Source organism: Mauremys mutica, chromosome 15 (assembly GCF_020497125.1).
Source record: "Mauremys mutica isolate MM-2020 ecotype Southern chromosome 15, ASM2049712v1, whole genome shotgun sequence".
Taxonomy (NCBI): Eukaryota; Metazoa; Chordata; order Testudines; family Geoemydidae; genus Mauremys; species Mauremys mutica.
In genome coordinates this window covers 37,108,392-37,127,735 of record NC_059086.1, presented here as the reverse complement: position 1 = coordinate 37,127,735, position 19,344 = coordinate 37,108,392, and the positions used below count along the sequence as shown (strand labels likewise).

At 72.2% G+C, this 19,344-nt stretch overlaps 1 protein-coding gene across 1 annotated transcript in view; it reads right to left on the bottom strand.

Moving 5' to 3' along the window:
- MYBPC2 (myosin binding protein C2) overlaps positions 1-19,344 on the bottom strand; it is a 35,428-nt gene that overhangs the window by 8,640 nt on the left and 7,444 nt on the right. The window contains exons 2-23 of the mRNA XM_044988364.1: positions 18,401-18,472; positions 16,944-16,970; positions 15,935-16,012; positions 14,883-15,031; positions 14,358-14,475; positions 13,954-14,002; positions 11,706-11,765; positions 10,878-11,077; positions 9,669-9,801; positions 8,480-8,604; positions 8,279-8,384; positions 6,374-6,540; positions 6,059-6,224; positions 4,905-5,011; positions 4,524-4,553; positions 3,650-3,789; positions 3,108-3,267; positions 2,620-2,724; positions 1,970-2,158; positions 1,113-1,247; positions 540-707; positions 99-187 (exon numbers count right to left, since the gene is read on the bottom strand). Of these exons, the coding sequence (XP_044844299.1) occupies positions 99-187; positions 540-707; positions 1,113-1,247; positions 1,970-2,158; positions 2,620-2,724; positions 3,108-3,267; positions 3,650-3,789; positions 4,524-4,553; positions 4,905-5,011; positions 6,059-6,224; positions 6,374-6,540; positions 8,279-8,384; positions 8,480-8,604; positions 9,669-9,801; positions 10,878-11,077; positions 11,706-11,765; positions 13,954-14,002; positions 14,358-14,475; positions 14,883-15,031; positions 15,935-16,012; positions 16,944-16,970; positions 18,401-18,472 (2,573 nt within the window). The remainder of the gene's footprint in view (positions 1-98; positions 188-539; positions 708-1,112; positions 1,248-1,969; positions 2,159-2,619; positions 2,725-3,107; positions 3,268-3,649; positions 3,790-4,523; positions 4,554-4,904; positions 5,012-6,058; positions 6,225-6,373; positions 6,541-8,278; positions 8,385-8,479; positions 8,605-9,668; positions 9,802-10,877; positions 11,078-11,705; positions 11,766-13,953; positions 14,003-14,357; positions 14,476-14,882; positions 15,032-15,934; positions 16,013-16,943; positions 16,971-18,400; positions 18,473-19,344) is intronic.

Sequence of the window (19,344 nt, the reverse complement as noted above, 5' to 3'; positions counted from 1 at the left end):
GGCGGAGGGGGGGGAGAACAAGGCAACTGACCCCCCCAGCCCCGCCCCCTGCCCCCTGCCCCGCCCCCAGCCCCGCCCTGCCCCCGCCCCCCGCTCACCTGGAAGGGGATGAGCAGGTTCACTTGCTCCCCCACTTTCTTGACGAAGGTCTGGCGCAGCTGGCGGGGCAGGCGGATCTTGGGCTGCTCTGTGGGACAGGGAAGAGGGGGCGTGAGCCGGGGGGGGCGTGCTGGGGCGGGGGGGCGGGGGAGAGGGCGCGTGAGCCGGGGAGCCGTGCCCGGGGCGGGGGCGTGAGCCGCGGGGGCCGTGCCGGGGCAGGGGGGGGCAGGGGAGAGGGCACATGAGCCGGGGGGTCCGGGCTGGGGCGGGGGAGAGGGGCGTGAGCCGGGGGGGCTGGGCTGGGGCGGGGGGGCGGGGGAGAGGGGTGTGAGCCGGGGGGGCTGGGCCGGGGCAGGGGGGGCGGGGGAGAGGGGCGTGAGCCGGGGTGGCCGTGGGGCGGGGGAGAGGGGCGTGAGCCGGGGGGGCCGGGGGTCACTCACCCACGATCTCGCGGATGGTGACGGGCTGCCCCATGGTGGCCGGGGCGCTGTGCCCCGCGATGTTCACCCCGATGACCCGGAAGAGGAGTCTCTGGCCCGTGGGGAGCCCCTTGACGGTGAAGCCGCAGCGCTCGACCAGCTCCGTGTTGGCCGGGACCCACTCGTCCGCTGGGGGGGGAACGGTCAAGGCCGGGCGAGGGGGGGTCACGTCTGGGGCCAGCCGGGGGGGGGCCAAGGGGGACGTTCCCCTCCCTCACTGGGCATCTCCCTCCTCTGCTGGGGTCTCCCCCCGCGCAGCCCCCCGACCCCCAGGATGTCTCCTTAGCTCAGCCCCAGCAGCGGGGCCCCATCCTCCCCCCAAGGGCCCCCCTCTCCCCCCACAGGGACCCCCAGCCCCCCCATAGCGCCCCCGGTCACTCCCAGCCCCCTCTCTCCCCCCACAGGGACCCCCAACCCCCCCCATAGCCTCCCCCGGTCACTCCCAGCCCCCCTCTCTCCCCACAGGGACCCCCAGCCCCCCCATAGCCCCCCCCGGTCACTCCCAGCCCCCTCCCCCCCCAGCCCCCCACTCACAGCCCTCCAGGCAGTACTGGATCAAGTAGCCGTCGATGCCGCCGGCCCCCAGCCGGTCGGGCGGGCGCCACTTGATGGTGGCCGTGGTGTCGGTCACGTCCTCCAGCGTGAGGTGGGTCGGCTCGCTGGTGGGAGCTGGGGGGGGCACAAGGAGGATCAGAGCCCCCCCCATCACAGCCAGACAGTGCTGCCCCCCGCCCCATAACCCCCGTCCTCAGCGCCCCTCCCTCTTCTGCCCCATAACCCTGACCCCCAGCGCCCCTCCCCCTCCCGCCCCATAACCCCCGTCCCCAGCGCCCCTCCCCCTCCCGCCCCATAACCCTGACCCCCAGCGCCCCTCCCCCTCCCGCCCCATAACCCTGACCCCCAGCGCCCCTCCCCCTCCCGCCCCATAACCCCGTCCCCAGCGCCCCTCCCTCTTCTGCCCCATAACCCTGACCCCCAGCGCCCCTCCCCCACCCGCCCCCTCCCCCAGATCCACAGCGACCCTCCCGCACCAGACCCCTGACCCCGAGCGCCCCTCCCCCTCCCACCCCATAACCATGTCCCCCAGCGCCCCTCCCTCTTCTGCCCCATAACCCTGACCCCCAGCGCCCCTCCCGCCCCATAACCCCCGTCCCCCAGCGCCCCTCCCCCTCCCACCCCATAACCCGTCCCCAGCGCCCCTCCCCCTCCCGCCCCATAACCCCCGTCCCCAGCGCCCCTCCCCCTCCCACCCCATAGCCCTGACCCCCAGCAGCCCTCCCCCTCCTGCCCCCACTGCCCCTCCCCCTCCATCACCTTGAACCCCACAGCATCCCCGCCCCCCGCCTCCGGCAGAGCTCCCTCTAGCATCCCCCCCCCGGCCCCCCACCCACCGATGGGCATGAAGGGCTTGGTGTTCTGGCTGGGCTGCGACACCCCGATGGCGTTGACGGCGAAGACCCGCATCTCGTAGAGCACCCCCTCGATCATCCGCGTGGACTCGTACGTGGTGTCCCCGAACACCTCGAAGTTCAGCTTCATCCAGCGCATGCTGCCTTTCTTCTTCCGCTCCATCAGGTACCCTGCGGGCACGGGGGGGCTCAGAGACACCCTCCTGCCGCCCCAGCAGGTGCCCACGGTGCGTGCCTCAGTTTCCCCTGGGGGGTACTCGAGTATCGAGGCGGTGGGACAAGGGGGACCGGGGGGGGCTGCAGTGACCCCTAGAGGGCAGGTGGGATCCTGCCACAGGGACCGGCCCGCCTGGCAGCTGGGGCCCGGGGCCCGTCCTCTGCAGGGCGCCAGCCGGGCCGGAGGTGTCGGTGCCGGCCCGGCAAAGGGACAAAGGACGGAGGAGGGGCACCGGGCGGGGGTGGGGCTGGGCTGCGGGAAGGGGTCACTCTCCTGGTTTGGGACATTGGGGCGGGGGGAGGCCAGGGCTCCAGGCTCTGCCCCCCCCCCCAAGATGGACTTTGGGGTCCCCAGCTCCGCCCTCTGCTGTTACCCGCGGGCTGGGGGGCAGGGGCGGTATTGGGGTCACACTCACCAGTGATGGGATTCCCCCCATCGTATTTGGGGGGGTCCCAGACCAGGATGGCCCAGTCCTCCCCCACGGAGGTGATGCGAACGGCTTCGGGGGGGTCGGGAACATCTGGAAGACACGGGGGGGGACGCTGAGACCAGCTCAGCATGGGGGGGGCTCCCATCCCGTGACCCCGGCCGCGACCCCTGACCTGAGACTCCCTCGACCCCAATCAGCACCTCCCCCGCCCTGCCCCCCCCAACCTCTGTGACCTCACCCCGACAGCCCCAGTCAGCGCCCCCATGACCCGGCCCAACGCACCTGCAGCCCCCAAGGACCCCGGCATGGCCCCCGCTCAGCCACAGCCCCCCCCCCGTGCCCTCCCACCCAGACCCCCGCCCCACAGCCCTGCCCAGAGCCCTCCTACCCAGCCCCCTGCCCCACAGCCCTGCCCAGAGACCTCCTACCCAGCTCCCACCCCACAGCCCCGCCCAGCCCCCTGCCCCCCTTACCGACCACCTTGATGTGCAGGATGGCGCTGTCCTGCCCCACGGGGTTGGTGACGGTGATGCAGTACGTGTCCTCGTCGCTCCGCTCCGCGCTGTCGATCACGAAGCTGCTCTCGTCCGGGTGCACCTCGATGCGGGCGCGGCCCTCGGTGTCCGTGAACAGCTGGGGGGCCGGGGGGGCTCAGCGTGAGGGGCCCAACCCCCAGGGGAATCTCTCCCCCCCGGGGAACCTCCGCCCCCCCCAGACTGTCCCCAACCCCCAGGAGCCCCCCCCGGGAACCCCACCCCTAGAGATTCCCCCTGGGGTACCCCTCACCCACTCCTGGCAGAGCCCCCAACCCCCAGGAGCCCCCTCCAGGGACCCCAGCCCCTAGAGATCACCCCACCCCCTGGGGTACCCCTCACCCACTCCTGGCAGAGCCCCCTCCAGGGACCCCAGCCCCTAGAGATCACCCCACCCCCTGGGGTACCCCTCACCCCCTCAGATACACCCCCCACCCCTCTGACGCACACCCACCCACCCACGTCTCGGTCCCAGCACCCACCTTGTCGCCCTTCATCCAGGACACGGTGGGCGCAGGCTCCCCGGTGATGGGCACGTCCAGCCGCACCTTGTTCCCCGCCACCACGATGATGGTGTTCTCCGCCGCCTTCCCCGAGCAGTCCAGGTGGATTTTGGGGGGCTCTGGGGGGGGCAGAGGGTGAGGGGTCGTCTCCCCGCCAGCCAGGAAAGGCCCAATCCCTGCCATGGCCCAACCCCCAAGAGAGGGGGGGTCCCTCCATCTGAGCCCCCAAACCCTGTCTGCCCCGAGCTCCCCCAGGCCTGCACCCCTGTACCCCCAGCCCCCCCCTCACACCCCCCAGCCCTGTCCCCCCTTCCCCCAGTCCCATACCCCTGTACCCCCAGCCCTGTCCCCCCTTCCCCCAGTCCTACACCCCTGCACCCCCAGCCCCTCCCACAGCACCCCTAGGCCTGTCCCCCTGAGCTCCCCCAGGCCTGCACCCCTGTACCCCCAGCCCCTCCCACACACCCCCAGCCCTGTCCCCCCTTCCCCCAGTCCCATACCCCTGTACCCCCAGCCCCTCCCACAGCACCCCTAGGCCTGTCCCCCTGAGCTCCCCCAGGCCTGCACCCCTGTACCCCCAGCCCCTCCCACACACCCCCAGCCCTGTCCCCCCTTCCCCCAGTCCCATACCCCTGTACCCCCAGCCCTGTCCGCCCTTCCCCCAGGCCTGCACCCCTGCACCCCCAGCCCCTCCCACAGCACCCCTAGGCCTGTCCTCCCCGAACTCCCCCAGGCCTGCACCCCTGTACCCCCAGCCCCTCCCACACACCCCCAGCCCTGTCCCCCGTTCCCCCCAGTCCCATACCCCTGTACCCCCACCCCACCCAGGCCAGAGGCAGGGGGAGGGGCTCACCTTGCTTAGGGACGTACTCCACCTTGATCTCTACAGGAGAAGGAGAGAAAAGGGTTAACAGGGCCCCCAGACCCAGGGAAAGCTCCCCCGTTCCCACACTCCAGACCCCCAGCGCTGCGAGCTTCCCCCCAGCAGTGCCCTCAGCCAGGGAGCCTGGTGCTGCGAGCTTCCCCCCAGCAGTGCCCCAGCTGGGGATCCCGCCACGGTGCCCTCCCCACCCCCAGCAGTGCCCCCAAGCTGGGGTCCCCGACACTGCGAGCTTCCCTCAGCAGTGCCCTCAGCCAGGGAGCCTGGCATGGTGACCTTCCCCCCAGCAGTGCCCTCAAGCTGGGTCCCTGGTGCTGCGAGCTTCCCCGCAGCAGTGCCCTGTCCTGCACTCACCCAGGAAGTTGAGCTTGGCGGAGAGGGAGAGGGCGAACCCGTCGGGGACGAAGGTGTAATCGGCCTCGTCCTCCGGCCTCACGTCGTCAATCTCCAGCTTGTGGAACCTTAGGGGGAGGGGGCAGCGTTGGGGGGTGGGTTGGCTGCTTGGGGGGCAGTGCCCCCGTTCCCGGCCTTCAGCGCCGCGAGCTTCCCCGCAGCAGTGCCCCTGTTCCCAACCCTCCCAGTGCTGCGAGCTTCCCCGCAACAGTGCCCCCGTTCCCGGCGTTCAGCGCCGCAGGCTTCCCCGCAGCAGCGCCCCTGTTCCTGACACCCCCCACCCCCCCAGCGTGGTGCCCCTGCTCCCAGCGCCGCGAGCTTCCCTGCAGCAGTGCCCCTGTTCCCGACCCCCCCAGTGCTGCGAGCTTCCCCACAGCAGTGCCCCCATTCCTGACCTCCCCAGTGCTGCGAGATTCCCTGCAGCAGTGCCCCCATTCCCAACCCCCCCAGTGCTGCGAGCTTCCCCACAGCAGTGCCCCCATTCCCGACCTACCCAGTGCTGCGAGCTTCCCTGCAGCAGTGCCCCCATTCCCAACCCCCCCAGTGCTGCGAGCTTCCCCACAGCAGTGCCCCCATTCCCGACCTCCCCAGTGCTGCGAGCTTCCCCACAGCAGTGCCCCCATTCCCGACCTCCCCAGTGCTGTGAGCTTCCCTGCAGCAGTGCCCCTGTTCCCGAGCCCCCCCCAGTGCTGCGAGCTTCCCCGCAGCAGTGCCCCTGTTCCTGACCCCCCCAGCGTGGTGCCCCCGCTCCCAGCGCCGCGAGCTTCCCTGCAGCAGTGCCCCTGTTCCCGACCTCCCCAGTGCTGCGAGCTTCCCCACAGCAGTGCCCCCATTCCCGACCTCCCCAGTGCTGCGAGCTTCCCTGCAGCAGTGCCCCCATTCCCGACCCCCCCCAGTGCTGCGAGCTTCCCCACAGCAGTGCCCCTGTTCCCGAGCCCCCCAGTGCTGCGAGCTTCCCCACAGCAGTGCCCCTGTTCCCGAGCCCCCCCAGCGCCGTGAGCTTCCCCACAGCGGTGCCCCCATTCCCGACCTCCCCAGTGCTGCAAGCTTCCCCACAGCGATGTCCCCGTTCCCGAGCCCCCCAGCGCCGAGAGCTTCCCCGCAGCAGTGCCCACCTGCCCTTGTGGGTGATGTGGATGCGCTTGCTGGGCCGAACCTCCACCCCGTTCTTGTACCATTTGCCCGTCACCTTCTCGTCCGACACCTCGCACTTGAACTCGGCCTGCTCGGCCGCCTTGACGGTGAGATCGGCGATGTCCTGGAGCACCTCCAGCTGCTTGTCTGGGGGGCCGGGGGGGGCACGGTCAGGGGGGTCCCGGGACAGTCCCAACCCCCTGGCCTGGCCCATCTCCAACCCCCCCCGCCCCGTTCCAGCCCCCTCCCTTGCCCCCGGCCCATCTCCACCCCCCTCCCTGGCCCCCGGCCGGTACCTTCGACCACCAGCTCGCCCTCGGACTGGCCTCCGTTGGTCATGACCTTGTAGAGGCCGGTGTCCTCCTTGGTGGCGTCGTTGATGATCAGATAATGCTTTTTGCCGTCCTTCTTGAAGCGGTACTTGAAGGCCGTGTCGCGGGTCAGCTCCACCCCGTCCTTCATCCTGGGGGGCAGAGAGCGGGGGGGTGGGACGGACGGACGGACGGAGAGGGGGGTGGACGCGGACGGGGCTTTGGGACAGAGCGAGGGGGGTGAGGGCGCGGAGGGGCAGACGGACAGGCAGGCGGGCGGGCGGACGGACATGTGGGGGTGGGGACAGATGGTTGGACTGAGGGGCAGGCGTGGGGATGGGCAGACGGGCGGCGGGGGTGGGGGAAGACGGACGGACGGGTGGGGGCAGATGGGGGGGACAGACGGGCGGGAGGGCAGACGGGTGGACAGGGGTGGAGACAGACGGATGGGGTGGGGACAGACAGGCAGATGGGCGGTGGGGACAGATGGCTGGACAGACGGACGGGCAGGCGGGAGGGCAGACGGGTGGACAGGCGTGGGGACGGACGGACGGACGGGGGTGGAGACAGATGGACAGGCGTGGGGACGGACGGACGGGGCTGGGGACGGACGGACGGGGGTGGGGGCAGACGGACGGGGCTGGGGACGGATGGACAGACAGACGGACGGGGGTGGGAGCAGATGGCTGGACAGTCGGACGGGGGTGGGGACGGACGGACGGGGGTGGGGGCAGACGGACGGGGGTGGGGGCGGACGGACGGGGGTGGGGGCGGACGGACGGGGCTGGGGACGGATGGCCAGACAGACGGACGGGGGTGGGAGCAGATGGCAGGACAGTCGGACGGGGGTGGGGACGGACGGACGGGGGTGGGGACGGACGGACGGGGGTGGGGGCGGACGGACGGGGGTGGGGGCAGACGGACGGGGGTGGGGGCGGACGGACGGGGGTGGGGGCGGACGGACGGGGGTGGGAGCAGATGGCTGGACAGTCGGACGGGGGTGGGGGCGGACGGACGGGGGTGGGGGCGGACGGACAGACGGAAGGGGGTGGGGGCGGATGGACAGTCGGACGGGGGTGGGGACGGACGGACGGGGGGGGGGGCAGATGGCTGGACCGACGGACGGGGGGGGGGCCGGACGGAGGGGGGGGGGGGCGGACGGACAGACGGATGGGGGTGGGGGCGGACGGACGGGGGTGGGGGCGGACGGACAGACGGACGGACGGATGGGGGTGGGGGCGGACGGACGGGGGTGGGGGCGGACGGACAGACGGACGGACGGACGGGGGTGGTGCCGGACGGACAGATGGACGGACGGGGGTGGGGGCGGACGGACAGATGGACGGGGGTGGGGGCGGACGGGCAGACGGACGGGGTGGGGGCGGACGGACGGGGGTGGGGACAGACGGACGGGGGGGGGGGTGGACGGGCAGACGGACGGGGGTGGGGGCGGACGGACGGACGGACGGGCGGGGGGGGGGGCAGACGCACAGGTGCACGGACGGGGGTGGGGGCGGACGGGCAGACGGACGGGGGTGGGGGCGGACGGGCAGACGGACGGGGGTGGGGGGACGGACGGGGGGGTGGGACAGACGGACGGGGGTGGGGGCGGACGGGCAGACGGACGGGGGTGGGGGCAGACGGACGGGGGTGGGGACAGACGGACGGACGGACGGGGGTGGGGGCGGACGGACGGGGGCGGACGGGGGCGGACGGGCAGATGGACGGGGGTGGGGGCAGACGGACGGGGGTGGGGACGGACGGACGGACGGACGGGGGTGGGGGCGGACGGACGGGGGTGGGGGCGGACGGACGGACGGACGGGGGTGGGGGCGGACGGACGGACGGACGGGGGTGGGGACGGACGGACGGACGCGCCGGGGCCGTTACCACATGACTTGGGCTCCTTCCTCCGACACCTCGACCTGCAGCTCCACCCGGTCGCCCACGAACATCTGCTGGTCGTCCAGGGCCTTGGTGATCACCACGGGCGGCTCTGCGGGCGGAGGGGGGGGGTCAGGCGGAGCTGGGGGCGGAGCCGGGGGCGGAGCCTGTTCCCCTCCCCCCCCCGGCTCCCCCCCCCGCGCTCACCCTTCACGAAGAGCTCGGTGAAGAGTTTCTCGTCGGCCACGGCGCACTCGTAGGCCGCGTCGTCCGCCAGGGTGCACTTGTTAATGGTCAGGATCCGCTTCTTGCCCACGTTCTCAAAGAGGTACCTGGGGGGCGGGGGGGTCAGAGGGGAGCCAGCAGCCCCAGAGCCCTGCACCCAGCCCCCCAGCCCAGCCCCCGGCTGAGCCGCGCCCCCCAGCCCTGTGCCCCCCAGCCCAGCCCCCCAGCCCAGCCCCCGGCTGAGCCGTGCCCCCCCAGCCCCATGCCCCCCAGAGCCCAGCCCCCCAGCCCAGCCCCCAGCTGAGCCGCGCCCCCCCAGCCCCGTGCCCCCCAGAGCCCAGCCCCCCAGCCCAGCCCCCAGCTGAGCCGCGCCCCCCCAGCCCTGTGCCCCCCAGAGCCCAGCCCCCCAGCCCAGCCCCCGGCTGAGCCGCGCCCCCCCAGCCCTGTGCCCCCCAGAGCCCAGCCCCCCAGCCCAGCCCCCCAGGCTGAGCCGCGCCCCCCCAGCCCCGTGCCCTCCAGCCCAGCCCCCCAGCTGAGCCGCGCCCCCCCAGCCCCATGCCCCCCAGCCCAGCCCCCCAGCTGAGCCGCGCCCCCCCAGCCCCATGCCCCCCAGAGCCCAGCCCCCCAGCTGAGCCGTGCCCCCCCAGCCCTGTGACCCCCTGCACCCAGCCCCCCAGCTGAGCCGCGCCGCCCCAGCCCCGGGCCCCCCAGCCCAGCCCCCCAGCTGAGCCGCGCCGCCCCAGCCCCGTGCCCCCCAGAGCCCAGCCCCCCAGCCCAGCCCCCCAGCCCTGTGCCCCCCAGAGCCCAGCCCCCCAGCCCAGCCCCCCAGCCGCGTGACCCCCAGAGCCCAGCCTCCCCGCCCAGCCCCCCAGCCCCGTGCCCCCCAGAGCCCAGCCCCCCACCCCAGCCCCCCAGCTGACCCGTCCCCCCCCAGCCCCGTGTCCCCCCAGCCCAGCACCCAGCCCAGCCCCCCAGAGCCCAGTGTCCCCCCAGCCCTGCGCCCTCCAGCCTGGCACCCCAGTCGAGCTGCACCCTCCAGTCCTGCGCCCCCCCAGCCCAGCCCCCCAGACCCCAGTGTCCCCCCAGCCCTGCACCCCCAGTCGAGCTGCGCCCCCCCGGAGCCCAGCCCAGCCCCCCCACAGCCAGGCCCGGCCCCGGCCCCCCCGCTCACTTGGCGCTGGGTTTCAGCTCCTGCCCGTTCTTGTACCACTTGATGGGCAGGTCGGGGTCGCTGATCTCCACCACCATCTTCACCTTGTTGCCCTTGTCCACCTGGTAGGCCGGGTCCAGCTTCCTCGTGAAGGCTGCGGGGGGGCGGGGGGGGCGCAGGGGGCTGAGCGGGAGTGGGGGGCTCTCGGGGGGGGCGCAGGGGGCTGAGCGGGAGTGGGGGGCTCTCGGGGGGCGCAGGGGGCTGAGCGGGAGTGGGGGGCTCTCAGGGGGGCGCAGGGGGCTGAGCGGGAGTGGGGGGCTCTCGGGGGGGCACAGGGGGCAGAGCGGGAGTGGGGGGCTCTCGGGGGGAGGTTCTGGAGGGGCTGGACACACAGGGGAACATGGGGCTGGGCCCTGAGACGGCAGCGGGGGGGTCCCTGGGGCTGGGCTCAGGGGGCAGTGGGGGGGGAAACAGTGGGGGTGTCCCTGGGACAGGGGCTGGGTTCGGGGGGCAGTGGGGGGGAACAGGGGGGGGGGCCCTGGGACAGGGGCTGGGTTCAGGGGGCAGTGGGGGGGAACAGTGGGGGGGTCCCTGGGACAGGGGCTGGGTTCAGGGGGCAGTGGGGGGGAACAGTGGGGGGGTCCCTGGGACAGGGGCTGGGTTCGGAGGGGCAGTGGGGGGAACAGCGGGGGGGTCCCTGGGACAGGGGCTGGGTTCAGGGGGCAGTGGGGGGGGAACAGTGGGGGGGTCCCTGGGACAGGGGCTGGGTTCGGAGGGGCAGTGGGGGGAACAGCGGGGGGGTCCCTCGGACAGGGGCTGGGCTGGGGGGCAGCGGGGGGGGTCACTGGGGCTCGGCTCATTGGGGAAGCACCGGGGTCCCTGGGACAGGGGCTGGGTTCAGGGGGCAGTGGGGGGGGAACAGTGGGGGGGTCCCTGGGACAGGGGCTGGGCTGGGGGGCAGTGGAGGGGGAACAGTGGGGGGGTCCCTGGGACAGGGGCTGGGTTCGGGGGGCAGTGGGGGGGAACAGTGGGGGGGTCCCTGGGACAGGGGCTGGGTTCGGGGGGCAGTGGGGGGGAACAGTGGGGGGGTCCCTGGGACAGGGGCTGGGTTCGGGGGGCAGTGGGGGGAACAGCGGGGGGGTCCCTGGGGCTGGGCTCTGGGGGGTGTTGCTGGGAAGGGATGGATCCCCCCCCACCCCAGCCAGGTGCCCCCCCCCCGCCCCCACAGACCTGCGCTCTTCTTGACCTCCACCTTGGCCTTCTTGAGGCGCTTCAGCATCCCGCGCAGGTCCGTGATCCCGTACTGGAAGGCGATTCGCTCGTATTCGCTCTTCTTCGTCACCCCCTTGAGCAGCTCCCAGATCTCGGGGGGGAAGGCGTCTTCCTCATCGTCCTTCTTCTTCTTCTTCTTCTCCTCCCCCTGCACCTCCCTGGGGCGGGCGGGCGGGGGGGGGGGGTCAAAGCGGAGCCGGCAAAAAAAAACCCTCCACCCACGAACTAGGCCCAAGTTTTGATGAGGCCGAGGCCTGCCTCAGTTTCCCTATGAGTTTGCGGGGGGGGGTGTCCCCTGGTGGCTGGGGTGTAACACAGTCATTAACGACCCAGCTCAGCAGAGGGGCCAGTGAAACAAAGACACACACACACACACACACACACACACACACCCTCTGGCCCCAGGGGTGGCTTGGCCCGGACAGAGCATCTCCCGCTCCACCAGGGAGCCCTGGGGAGGGACGGGGGGTGCTGGCCCCGGCTGGGACCGGGGGGGGGGCTGCGGTGCCGACCCACTACCGGGGTCACACCCAGAAGCCTGGGGCCGGACCAGGGCAGAGACCAGAGCCCGGGACCCTGGGACAGACAGACCCATCCGATGCCCCACCGCAGGGACGGACAGACAGACACACCCAGTGACCCCCCCCCACCTCAGAGACAGATGGACAGACAGACCCAGCGTCCGTCGTCCCCCCCCCTCCTTCAGGGACTGACAGACAGACACACCCACCCACAGCCCCAGGGACGGACGGACAGACACTGCCCCCCCCCCCCCCGGGCACCTACCTCTTCTTTAGCAAGCCGCTGAAGTCCAGCTCCCCGGCCACGTTGTCCTTCCCCTCCCCCCTGAGAGAGAGAGAGAGAGTCTCACCCCGCCCAGGAGTGGGGCCCAGCCAGTGGGGGGCGCTGTGGGGAGCGGGGCAGGGCACTGGCTGTGGGGAGCTGTGGGGCACCGGCGGGGAGCTTATGGAAGACGCTGTGGGGCACTGGTGGGAGGTTGTGGGCGGCACTGGCGGGGGAGTTGCGGGGATGCTGTGGGGCACTGGCATGTGGGATTATGGGGGAGCTGTGGGGCACTGGCGTGGGGGGTTATGGGGGATGCTGTAGGGAGCTGTGGGGCACTGGCGGGTGTGACAAAGTGGGAATGTTCTTAATGTTGTCTCTGAATACCGCGTGAGTGCCTCAGTTTCCCCTATGCCGTTCTCAAGTGTCTAGGTCAGGGGGTGGCACCTCTCAGCAGCGCTGTGCCGAGTCTTCACGGCAGAGCGCCCCCCGCGGCCTGGCGAGCGGGGGCCTGGAGCCGCCCCTGCCTAGGTGTCTAGGTGGGGGGATCAGGGTGTGTAATCGTACAGAGAATGGCCGACACTCTGTCTCCTGGCAACTAATGGCCGGGCCCCTCCCCGCAAGGTGATGCTCAAGGTGCTGGAGAACAAAGGATCAGGTGACCTCCTGGCCCGGGGAAGGGGCTGAGCAGAGGAGGGGCTGGAGGGGGTTTCAGTCTGGAGCTGGCTGGGGACGAGGAGTGAAGTGCAGACATGGGGGTCTGGCTCCCTGCCCCCCAGAATGGACCCGGCCGAGGGGTCCTGTTCTCGGTACCTACAAGCTCTGTGTCAGACCCTGTTCCTGTCACTGAATAAACCTCTGTGTTACCGGCCGGCTGAGAGTCACGTCTGCCTGCAAAGTGGGGGGGCAGGACCCTCTGGCTCCCCCAGGCCCCCCCCCAGCGCACTCGCTGCGGGAAGCGCATGGGGGGACGGGGATGCTGGATGCTCCGGAGTCAGACCCAGGAAGGTGGAAGCCATGTGAGCTTCTTGCCCTGGAGACAGTCTGCTCCCAGAAAGGGGGCTCCCCCCCCCCAAGTCCTGCCTGGGACTCCGGGACAACGGGACAACGACGTCTCCGGGCTAGAGAGCAGGGCGGGGGGCGGTGGGGCATTGGCCCCTTTAGGGGGTGGAGGCCCCGGGGGGTCCGGAGCGAGGGGACTCCCTGAGGGGGCCCACGCCAGAGACGGACGCGCTGAGGCTCGGAGTCCAGGGGCTCCGGGCTGCTGGCCCCGGGGTCCCCAGGGACAGGTCTCTCCGCCACTAGGGGACCTTTCCCCCGAGAACCCCCTGGAACATTTCGTGAACCCCAGTTTGGGAACCACCAGGCTCCTGCCGACTAAGAAACCTTCTGTTTTGCGACGCTGGCGGAGGCGAGTTTGGGGAGCTCACGGCGGGAACTGGGGGGCTGAGCGCCCCGAGGCCGGTCCCGGGAGGCTCCCCCTAGCAGAGTGTGCCCGGAGGGGAGTCACGCCGAAGAGGGTCCTGGCTGGGTCCGGAGCCCCGAGCCTGTGACCTCCGGGCCAGCGGGGAAGTTGTGTGAGACGCTGTGGGGCACTGGTGGGGGCACTATGGGACACTGGTGGGGGAGCTGTGGGGGATTCTGCGGAGCACTGGCAGGGGTTGTGGGGGATGCTGTGGGGACACTATGAGCACTGGTGGGGGGAGTTGTGGGGCACTGGTGGGGGAGTTATGGGGGGCACGATGGGACACTGGTGGGGGAGCTGTGGGGCACTGGCTGTGGGGCGCTGGTGGGGGAGTTATGGGGGGCACGATGGGACACTGGTGGGGGAGCTGTGGGGCACTGGCTGTGGGGTGCTGGTGGGGGAGTTATGGGGGGCACTGTGGGGGGCTGGTGGGGGAGCTGTGGGGCACTGGCTGTGGGGCGCTGGTGGGGGAGTTATGGGGGGCACTGTGGGGGGCTGGTGGGGGAGCTGTGGGGCACTGGCTGTGGGGCGCTGGTGGGGGAGTTATGGGGGGCACTGTGGGGGGCTGGTGGGGGAGCTGTGGGGCACTGGCTGTGGGGCGCTGGTGGGGGAGTTATGGGGGGCACTGTGGGGGGCTGGTGGGGGAGCTGTGGGGCACTGGCTGTGGGGCGCTGGTGGGGGAGTTATGGGGGGCACTGTGGGGGGCTGGTGGGGGAGCTGTGGGGCACTGGCTGTGGGGCGCTGGTGGGGGAGTTATGGGGGGCACTGTGGGGGGCTGGCACTCACGTCCGTTTGAAGGCCTGGAGCACATTCTCACTCTCCTCCGTCCGTGGGGCTGGGAAAGAGGGATGGGGTCAGCATGACGCCTGCTCCAGCCCCCATGATCCCCCCCCCATATACCGCCTCTGCTCTGGGGGCATGTCCCAGCTCAGGGTGAGGTTTGGGGGTCTCCCCAGCCTGGGGGGGACTCTGGGGGGTGTCCCTGCCCTGGGGGGGTTGGGGTTTCCCCAGCTTGGGGGGGGTCTGGGGGGTTCGGTGTCTCCCCAGCCTGGGGGTTCTGAGGGGGGTGTCCCTGCCCTGGGGGGGTTGGGGTTTCCCCAGCTTGGGGGGGTCTGGGGGGTTCAGGGTCTCCCCAGCCTGGGTTCTAGGGGCGTGTCCCTGCCCTGGGGGGTCCCTGCCCCCCAGCTCACCCTCCACGTCGATGTTGAAGGTGCAGATGTCGCTCTTCTCCTTCCCGGTCACCTCGCAGCGATAGTCGCCCCGGTCCCCGATCACCACCTTCCCGACGTGCAGCTCGAAGACGTACACCTGGGGGGGGGGGTCCGTCCATCTGTCCGTCCGCGGCTGCTCCCCCCGGCCCCGGGCTCTGGCGGGGGATCGACCCACAGGGACACCCACAAAGCCAGGGGACCCCCCAGGCCGGGCGGGGCACACGGGGGACAGAGGGGCTGGGCTGGGGGCGCTGGGAGGGGGCTGGACCTGCGCCCGCAAAGCCCCCCCCCGCTCCGGCCGCCCCCCCCGGCCCGGACACCCCCCCCGCTCCGGCCCTCCCCCATCCCGCAGCCATGCCCCGGCCAGCCCCCCCCCACACTCCGGCCGCCCCCCCACGCCCCACTCCCATCCTCCGGCCAGGCCCTCCCCCACTCCGGCCGCCCCCCCATGCCCCATCCCCCGGCCAGGCCCCCCCCGACGCCCCGCCCCCCCGCGCCCCCCACCTTCTTCTCCTTGTCGAAGGTCTCCTTGAACTGGAAGCGGAGGCCGCTCTTGATGCCCAGCTCCAGCCACTTCCCCTTGAACCACTTCACGCCGGGCCGGGCCGAGAGCTGGGAGCCGTCCACGTGCACCTGCACCGCCACCTCCTTCCCTGGGGGGGGGGGGCGCGGGGCACTCAGCGCCCCGCCCCCCGCAGCAGCCCCCGCCCGGGCCCCCCGACACCGCCCCGCCCGCAGCAGCCCCCGGCCGGGCCCCCCCGTACCCCGACACCCCCCGCCCCCCGCAGCCCCCGGCCGGGCCCCCCCGTACCCCGACACCCCCCCGCCCGCAGCAGCCCCCGGCCGGGCCCCCCCGTACCCCGACACCCCCCCGCCCGCAGCAGCCCCCGGCCGGGCCCCCCCGTACCCCGACACCCCCCCGCCCGCAGCAGCCCCCGGCCGGGCCCCCCCGTACCCCGACACCCCCCCCCGCCCGCAGCAGCCCCCGGCCGGGCCCCCCCGGACTCCGACACCCCCCCGCCCGCAGCAGCCCCCGGCCGGGACCCCCCGTACCCCGACCCCCCCCCGCCCGCAGCCCCCGGCCGGGCCCCCCGTACCCCGACACCCCCCCGCCCGCAGCCCCCAGCCGGGACCCCCCGTACCCCGACACCCCCCCGGCCGCAGCCCCCGGCCGGGCCCCCCGTACCCCGACACCCCCCCGCCCGCAGCCCCCGGCCGGGCCCCCCGTACCCCGACACCCCCACCCGCTCCGGCCAGTGCCCCCATCCCCCGATCCCCGCCCCGCGGGCAGCCCCGCCCCCTCAGGCCGGACCCCCCCCTCCTCCGACCCGCCCGCAGGCAGCCCCGCCCCTCCCCTCCGGCCCGGGCCCCCTTCCCCCGACACCCTCCCCGCCCACCGGCCGCAGGCAGCCCCGCCCCCTTCCCCTCCGGCCGGAGCCCCCCAACCCCGACCCCCTCTGGCCAGTGACCCCCATCCCCTGGCCCCCTCTGGCTGCAGCCCCCCCACTCCCCTCTGGCCAGTGACCCCGCATTCCCCAACACCCCCCCAGACCTACCGCACTCCACAAGCACATGGCCCGGCTTCTGCAGGAACAGGCTGGGGGGCTCCTCCGGCTTGTCCTGGGGCTTGGCGCCTGTGGGAGACGGGGGTCAGGACAGGGTGCCTGGGGGGGACGGGGCGTGTCTGGGTGCCGGGTTCCCGGGGGCTGGGATGTAGCCGGGGGGGATGGGCCGCGTCTGGGTGCCGGGTTCCGGGGGGCTGGGATGTAGCGGGGGGGATGGGCCGCGTCTGGGTGCCGGGTTCCCGGGGGCTGGGATGTAGCGGGGGGGACGGGGCACGTCTGGGTTCCGGGTTCCCGGGTGCTGGGATGTAGCGGGGGGGATGGGCCGCGTCTGGGTGCCGGGTTCCCGGGGGCTGGGACGTAGCGGGGGGGACGGGGCGCGTCTGGGTGCCGGGTTCCCGGGGGCTGGGATGTAGCGGGGGGGACGGGGCGTGTCTGGGTGCCGGGTTCCCGGGCGCTGGGACGTAGCGGGGGGGACGGGCCGTGTCTGGGTGCCGGGTTCCCGGGCGCTGGGACGTAGCTGGGGGACGGGGTGTGTCTGGGTGCCGGGTTCCCGGGGGCTGGGATGTAGCGGGGGGACGGGGCGCGTCTGGGTGCCGGGTTCCCGGGGGCTGGGACGTAGCGGGGGGGACGGGGCGCGTCTGGGTGCCGGGTTCCCGGGGGCTGGGATGTAGCGGGGGGACAGGGCGCGTCTGGGTGCCGGGTTCCCGGGGGCTGGGACGTAGCGGGGGGGACGGGCCGTGTCTGGGTGCCGGGTTCCCGGGGGCTGGGATGTAGCGGGGGGACGGGGCACGTCTGGGTGCCGGGTTCCCGGGCGCTGGGACGTAGCGGGGGGGATGGGCCACGTCTGGGTGCCGGGTTCCCGGGCGCTGGGACGTAGCGGGGGGGACGGGGCACGTCTGGGTGCCGGGTTCCCGGGGCCTGGGCTATCAGTGCCAGGAGTGGGGGATGTTCTCTGCCAGGTGCACATGCGAAGGCCGCGTCCCATCCCAGACCCACTCACCCTCTGGGTGCTGCTCCACTGGGGCTTCTGAAAGGAAACCAGGATTTGGATCAGGCAGAAACGCAGTATCCAGTCGTGTCCCCCAATCCCAGCCCCCCAAACCCAGTGCTTGGCACTGCCCCCAGCGGGACGAAGTGGGGGATTTTCTTAGCACTCTGCATGAACAGCGTGTGTGTGTGTGTGTGTGTGTGTGTGTGTGTGTGTGTGTGTCCCCTGCGTGTGTAACGATGGGGGAGAGGGCGTGTCACGGAGTGTGGGGGAGACCAGGCCCTGCACCCCCGGCTTCCTGCGGTTCACCACGACTCTCAGGCAGCCAGTAACACAGCAGGTTTATTCAGCCGACAGGAACACAGTCCCAGACAGGCCTTGTAGGTACAGACCACGGGACCCCCTCAGTCAGCTCCCTCTTGGGGGGTGGGGACCCCAGATCCAGGCTCTGGGCCTCTCCCCGTCTCCCCAGCCGGCTCCAAACTGAAACTCCCTCCAGCCGCCTCCCTCAGCCTCCCCCCGGCCCCTCCTCCAGCCTTTGTCCAGTTTCCCAGGCAGGTATTGCCTGGCCTCCAACCCCCTTCCCGGGTTCTCATGGTGCTCAGGTATCGCCCCTCAAGGAAAGTCTCCCATCCCCCAATGCAGCCAGTCCGGGCAAAACTCCCCTGCAACCTTCCCAGGTCAAATCCCCCCCCCCCACCCCAGGATTCAAAGAAAACATCAAGAATATTCCCAGTAGGGAGCGTTAACCTGATCATGGTGCAGGGGAGTTTCACTAGTTTATTGTTTTCTGCTAACACGGGGTGTGCCTCAGTTTCCCCGGGTGCTGCACCAGTTTCTGCCCCAGGGAAACTGGACAAAGGCTGGAGGAGGGGCCGGGGGTGTGGCTGGGGGAGGCAGGGGGAAGGGGTTTCAGTTTGGGGCTGGCTGGAGAGATGGGAGAGGCCCAGACCCAGGGTCTGGGGTCCCCACCCCCCAAGAGGGACCTGACCGAGGGGTCCTGTTTCTTGTACCCACAAGCTCTGGGTTGGGCTGTTCCTGTCGGCTAATAAACCCTCTGTGTTACCGGCCGGCTGAGAGTCCCGGTGCAGCACAGGAAGTGGGGGATGCAGGGCCCTGACCCCCCCACACTCTGTGACAGGCGCCCGGTCTATGGGTGGGGCTGAGGTCTCCGGCCCTGCAACAAAATGCCCAGGGTGCTTCCAGCGGCCACGCCGGAGGCGCGGTTTGGGTGGGTGGGGTCAGAGCCGGGCCCTGGACGGATCCTTTCGATGCCGAATCAGCAAGTTAAGCGGGTCGCGGTTCGGGTCCCGGTTTTATATTACGGGACCCCCCCTTTCCCGCGCGCCCGCTGGGATCTCGCCTCTCCCCAAATCACCGTTGGCTTGTTTTCACCGCGAAGCGCCCTGAGAGCGGGGCGGGAAGCGTCACCCCCCCAGGATCCCCCCCAGCCCGACCCCAGCTCTGACCTTTGGGGGGTTCTGGGGCCTCTCTCTTCTCCTCTTTCTTCTCCTCTTTCTTCTTCTCTTTCTTTTCGGCAGCTGGTGGCAGAGACGGGGGAAAAGAAGGTCAAACGGGCTGGCTGGAGTCAACGCAGGGGGAGGCCGAATGACCTGGGCTAGCCGGGAGTGTGGCTGGATTGTCCCGTCCGGCCTGGAGCCCCGGGGCTCTGCTCAAACCCGTTCCCATCGCCAGGCCCGGCGCCCAAGAGTTGCAAAAGAACCGGCCGAGGAGCTCGGCTGTTAATCCTTCCCAAACCCGGGGCGATTCCACCGGGGTGGAGGTCTGCTAAAGGGGGCCGGGCTAGTCCGGTTACCCCGCCGGCAAGCCCGGGGAGCTCACGGAACGGCTCTTTGGGACTCTGTCAAACGATTCGTCCGGCCGGGGCGGGTTGGCTCGTAGCCAGGCCAGCTGCTGTCTTTGGCCAGGGCTGCGGCGCTGGCTGGTAAAGGGATCTGTGTTCCCAGCGGAGACTTGACTTTCTCCGGCGGGCGTGATCGGGATCCCAGCCTGCCCCTCGGCGAGCGGTGACCCCCCCGGGGGACGGGGGTGATCGGGATCCCAGCCTGCCCCTCGGCGAGCGGTGACCCCCCCGGGGGACGGGGGTGATCGGGATCCCAGCCTGCCCCTCGGCGAGCGGTGACCCCCCCGGGGGACGGGGGTGATCGGGATCCCAGCCTGCCCCTTGGCGAGCGGTGACCCCCCCGGGGGACGGGGGTGATCGGGATCCCAGCCTGCCCCTCGGCGAGCGGTGACCCCCCCGGGGGACGGGGGTGATCTGGATCCCAGCCTGCCCCTCGGCGAGTGGAGCCGTTTCGAGCGGCGATCCCCCACCCCCACCCCCGGGGCTCGGCTCTGGGGCCCTCGCTAGTTATCGCTTTATTAACGAGCTGGAGGTGAGGTTTGCAGAGGA